Source organism: Brassica oleracea, chromosome C6 (assembly GCF_000695525.1).
Source record: "Brassica oleracea var. oleracea cultivar TO1000 chromosome C6, BOL, whole genome shotgun sequence".
In the NCBI taxonomy this organism is placed as follows: Eukaryota; Viridiplantae; Streptophyta; class Magnoliopsida; order Brassicales; family Brassicaceae; genus Brassica; species Brassica oleracea.
Genome location: NC_027753.1, coordinates 5,491,576 through 5,497,516, shown reverse-complemented (window position 1 = coordinate 5,497,516; position 5,941 = coordinate 5,491,576). Strand labels below are relative to the sequence as shown.

Here is a 5,941-nt window from a genome sequence, read left to right as displayed (position 1 = left end):
AAAAAAAAAAAAAAAAAACAAATGATATAATTATAAAATTGCCTCAAATTAATACTGTTGAATTCCATTTAGGAGGGATGATATATATATATATATATATATATATATATCTTCTTATATATTAGCTAAATATTTTTCAACTACTAACTGTGGAACTTCATTCATTCAATAACACATCTAGAACGATTACTTGTAAGTTTGCATATTTTTAACTATAGACTCTACCAAAATACCTTCAAATCACAACAACAAAAGTGTTTTCACCTCTTTGCCGGGAATCCAAACATTGTAAATAGTACCTTCAAATCACAACAACACTCTAAAATCTAATACTTAAACCATTTTTCCATAAAAGTAGATTTTAAATTTTAAAATACATTTTAAAATCACAGTTGCAATAACGTTATATTTTAAAAAAAAATTATGTTGGCTAACATATGATTTGTCATTTTATACAATCGCTTTAAATCTTAGGTTAATTTTATAGACCAGTTCTATGAGCACAACTGCACAAGGATCTAAATATGTTTGACTTTATAGTGCATGTACATATACGTAAAACCATAGATCCACCAAAACGCTAACCCCAAAAATAGTTTCCACCGCTTCGTCACATCTCAAACGCTAGTACATACATAATTACATACACTGACACACCCATATCCTCTCTATATATATACACATACACTCACATCCCTATCTTATTTCTCTATCTCTCTAGCACAAACCCATCAACCAAAGATACGGTGGCTTTCTTCTTCTCCTCCTTTGTCTTCTCCTCAAAGTCATGTCTAATCCAGCTTATTCTAATCTCTTCAACAATGGATTTGACAATACAAACTTCAACTGTTCCACTTCTCCTTCTTACATTTACAACTCTCACAACAGCTTTTATTATCCTAATACCACAAACCCTAATTACATGGCTCCTACTACTTCCACTTTCCCTAACTCACCCCCGCTCAAAGAAGCTCTTCCTCTTCTTAGCTTAAGCCCTATAAGGCACCAAGAACAACAAGATCAACATTATTTCATGGACACAGATCAGATCAGCTCTTCAAAGTTTCTTGATTATCCTCATGATGTAACCGTGGATCTTCATCTAGGGTTACCAAACTATGGTGTTGGTGGGAGCTATATTGCTCCTGTTGCAACAACCGATGAGCAAGATGATGACCAAGGAGTAGAGGTCACAGTTGACTCCCACCTTCATGATGATGATGATGGAGATCTACACAGAGATCATTACTACTGGATCCCTACACCTGATCAGATTTTGATGGGACCTACACAGTTCTCTTGTCCTCTCTGCTTCAAGACATTCAACAGATACAACAACATGCAGGTACCACTCCATTGATTCAAGAATCAAATGTAAACTCTTCTTAAGATTTGACTTACTATTCTTCAAAATGGGTTTTATACAATGTCCATAGTTTTTGGGTGGGTCTAGTAAATCATATACAAACTCGTTATTGATTTATGGATCTTTAGGTGTATCGCTGATAGTTGTAACTAACAATTACTGTTGGTAATTACTACAAATATGTCTTGATGTTTTAATTAATTCAAGAATAATCAACTCGATCTTTTACAAAATTGATGGTACACTTCAAATCAATTTCAGTGTGTTGGATGATGGTGTATATGTAATATCGACTTACAAAGCTAGTAAAGTCAGAATATATTCTTTAACCAACAGTATTTTTGTCAGACTGACACTTTATAATCTTGAAACATGCTTAGTCCACCTCCATCTTTATTGTCTCTCTTGAATTTTGTGAACTCAAAAAACGGTAAGGAGGATCTAGCCAATTATTTGTGAATATTTACTTTTGTTTTGTTTATATATATATATATTATCCAAAATATAGATACAGCTAATAATGATTTCATGCCAAAACTAAACTATTACATGCAGTAAAGAGGCTAATATATACATATAGAACTTTACTTGTAGTGTTTGACATTTCACATTTACAGCTCTTTTTTACTTGGTTAAAGCCCTATTTGTTTATTTCATTTCTTAAAGTATTGAGTTCATTCGAAAAGAAATAAGACATTTTAATGGGTCAATTTTTTTAAGAAAAATTATAAATGCAAATACAACTCAAACCAAAAGAAAATACGTTTGGCCTCGCGTTTGCGAGTACTATATCCAAACGTTGATAAAATAAGATTATGTTAACTAATTATAGGTAAACATATATACAAATACTTTTGTTTGAACAAATCCAATAATGCATAGTGTCACAATACCCACCGACCACCACAATAGCACGTGGCCTAGATTTAAAACTAATACTTTCTAAGACTGATGATGACTCCCTTATGATTTATGACATGGAAACCGTTTTGTTAATGGCAGATGCACATGTGGGGACACGGCTCACAGTACAGAAAGGGACCAGAGTCCTTAAGAGGAACCCAACCAACAGGAATGCTAAGACTACCATGTTACTGCTGTGCACCAGGCTGCAAGAACAATATTGACCACCCACGAACCAAGCCTCTTAAGGACTTTCGAACCCTCCAAACACATTACAAACGTAAACACGGGTCTAGACCTTTTGCTTGTCGCAGGTGTGGCAAAGCCTTTGCAGTGAAAGGAGATTGGAGAACGCATGAGAAGAATTGTGGTAAGCTTTGGTATTGCTCTTGTGGCTCGGATTTTAAGCACAAGAGGTCTCTTAAGGACCACGTCAAGGCTTTTGGAAATGGTCATATTTCTTGTGGGATTGATAACTTTGGGGGAGATCATGAGGACTACTATGAGTCTGCTTCTGATATCGCGCAACAAGATGATTGCAACACAAATGAGTGTTAATTATGTTCTAATATGTTCTGTTTTGCTCTTATTCATTAAATTAATTGTATGCATGGGTTCTTTAGTTTTGTTCTTCGTTTTTAAGCATGAGAAGAATTGTTGTTTTCTTTTTACCTGAATAGGCTTTTAATACATAGCAGAATATTAAAGACTCGTTGTACAACTTCAATTAAAAAAACCAAAGAAACCCCAAGTTTTTACAACTTATATCTGTCATTTTCAATACAAATTGTACACGAAGTTTAGATTACTTTTAGTACTTTCATTTTAATTATTTTAACTATAAGCTACATTCAGTTTTTTTTTCTGTTTGTCAACACAATTAAGCTCATTTTTACTCTGGACATTTGTCAATCAAAGCTCATTTATATAACTTGATTGTGATTGTAGTGAGCAAACTTTTTTTGTTCTTTGTGAGACGAAGATGCACAATCATAGTAAATACCTTGTAAACAATGACACATACATTTTTATTTGGATAAACCTCTTGAAAGGCTTTGACATCATTTGGAATCATATACTTACCTTTATAAAGAGGCCAATTCTTTTACAAGTCTCTCCAAATCTGCATTAGAGCTTCCTCCTGCTTCAGTGGCAGCTCTTGCCTTCTGTCCCATCTCCTTAGCCCGACCACGCACCTCGCGTCCGCACTCACCCATTGTTTCAGCTAGAACCTTACCTAACTCATGCGGGTTCGGCACAGTCTCTCCCCCTTCACAGACCCTAACAGCCACACCCATATGCTCCACCAGCAACCTTGCATCCACAAACTGATCTGCCTCCAGGGGCCAAGCCAAGATCATGGTTCCGCTAGCCACCGCTTCCACAACCGAGTTCCATCCACAATGGCTCAAAAACACACCAACCGCTACATGGTTCAACACAGCCACTTGAGGAGCCCATCCTCTAACAACCATTCCTCGACCCGCAACCCGATCCTCAAACCCATCCGGTATCGGGTCTGCCTTAGCCACCCACACAAACCTGGTCATGCTCTTTTCAAGTCCAAGAGCCAGAGCATCACACTGGTCTTTACTCAACACTTTTTGGCTTCCAACGCAGATGTAGAGCACAGATCCGTCTGGACATCCATCGAGCCAACTCATCAAGGCCTCCACGTCTACACTGGAAAAGGAGTTTCCCTTACCTAACTCGATTGAAGGAAGCGGACCAACACCAAAAACACGGTCATGACCCGTTCTCAGCTTCACATACTCCATGTACTCCTCTTCCAGACACTCACAAGAATTGAAAACACAACCATAGCTCGAGAAATTCATGGTCGTGTCTCTAAAAGTCTCGAGATCTTGCGATAACGGAAACTGTGGGACCAAAGCCGGGAGATGTTCTGTCTTGAAAACAGGGGAACGAGGAAGATCCGAGAAACAGACCGGCTCATTTGACTCCAATAGATGAATCTTGTCAGAGAAAAAATGGAGAGTCGAAGCTAAGAATGCTCCGGAGCTAAAGAAAGCAAAGCGAGGGATACCGAGATCGTTGGTCCATCCTAGAAAGAAGTCAGAGATGATGGCGACCGGAGGATTCGGATGAGAACTTATCCAGTTGATGATTGGCTCTCGAAGCTGACGAAGAGAAGCCATAATCAGAGGGTTTCCGGAAGCACCGGTGTCTTTGACGTTTTCAACGCCTGGAGGGAGAGAAGGATTCTCCGGGAAAGGAAAAGTGACGGCGCAGACGGCGGATGGATGAGCGGTGAGGAGAGGAGAGAGGTAAGGAAGGTTTTTAGGTGTTACGATGATTGAGACAGTGATGTCGCCATGCAGACAGAGTTGATGGGTTAAGTCGAGAAGCGGAAGCAAGTGACCTTGTGCTGGATATGGAAACACCATGATGTGCTGTTTTGAACCGTTGCATTTTGAGTTCTGCTGTGTCGGCGAGTGCGTTTCTCCGGACATTTTGGCGGTGTATGTTTACTACGGTGGTGAGATGTTGAATGTTGGGTACTTAATGTATACATACGTTCGATGGCATTTTATATTATGCATTTTTTCTAAGACAATGGGACTTTACAACTATTCTAGATTTTTTTAAGAAAAAATATTCTACATTTTATTTCTTCGTGACTAGTCATATATTTGAATTAGATCACTCTAAGAGCACGATTAATGCAAGTCTGTTAGAAATGGTTTTTTTTTTTTTCATCAACTATTAATGAGACTCATACTAACCGTTAGTGGTCGAAAACTGTAATGGGTTTCTGTAACATTATTTTAACAGTTAAAAGATATTGTCAAATGAAAAGTTGACAAATGTAATAAATCTCTTCATAAGAGACGTACAAGATACGGTCTCTCTCTTTCTTTTAGTTGCTTTTTATTATTATTTTAATTTAAGAAACGTGTGCTAATACCTGCATTGCGTATGCTCTTAGCGTAATATAAGATACGGTCTCTTAGCTTTTAACTAAAAAAACTAAGAGACGACCTCTGTTCCCGAAATTAAGATTTTCTAGAGTATGCACACTTATTAAGAATTTAATAAATGTTTATAATTTAATTTATTTTTTTACTTTATTATACACTTTCCAATAACTTTTCACCAATAAAATTTAATCAATTCAAATATTCTCAATTAATGTTCCTCAAAAGTATAAAAAAATACATTAACAATATAGAAAATCTATCTTTGTGGAACAAGAAATGAATCTAAAAAATCTTACTTTTGGGAACGGAATGAGTATTACGCTAAGAACTCCACCCTAAAAGACTCGCATTAATCATGATCTTAAGACCATGAACAATGGTTTCAACACCTTTTTTCACTTTTTAACATTCTACATCATTTTCTCTCTCTTACACCTCATTTATTCAACACCTACTTCATCTTAACCTTCTACAATGGTTTGTTTTAAAAATTTCAACATCCTACCCCATTATTTTTAATTTATATATTTATCTTTTACAACATAATAATTTGATTGTAATTAACTTGAAAACTAAAATAACATGTAAGGATTATTATTGTGATCCATTTAACAAAAATAGGTTTAAAACACTAAAATAGTTGATTATAATGAAAATCACGGGTATTTTTTCTGTATCCCAATGACATGAGATTAGTCTCTATTTATAGATAAAAATAAATCTTGAATTT

The 5,941-nt window shown here is 36.1% G+C and overlaps 2 protein-coding genes across 2 annotated transcripts; one reads left to right on the top strand and one right to left on the bottom strand.

Moving 5' to 3' along the window:
• The first annotated feature begins 781 nt into the window (after positions 1 to 781).
• LOC106297298 (zinc finger protein WIP5) lies at positions 782 to 2,827 on the top strand. Its single transcript, XM_013733570.1, has 2 exons — positions 782 to 1,345; positions 2,369 to 2,827. The coding sequence occupies exons 1-2, from the start codon at positions 788 to 790 to the stop codon at positions 2,825 to 2,827; spliced, it is 1,017 nt and encodes a 338-aa protein (XP_013589024.1). The 5' UTR covers positions 782 to 787.
• A 425-nt stretch (positions 2,828 to 3,252) lies between these two features.
• On the bottom strand, positions 3,253 to 4,840 carry LOC106296989 (UDP-glycosyltransferase 89A2-like). Its single transcript, XM_013733259.1, has one exon. The coding sequence runs from the start codon at positions 4,741 to 4,743 to the stop codon at positions 3,355 to 3,357; it is 1,389 nt and encodes a 462-aa protein (XP_013588713.1). The 5' UTR covers positions 4,744 to 4,840; the 3' UTR covers positions 3,253 to 3,354.
• Between the last annotated feature and the right edge of the window lie 1,101 nt (positions 4,841 to 5,941).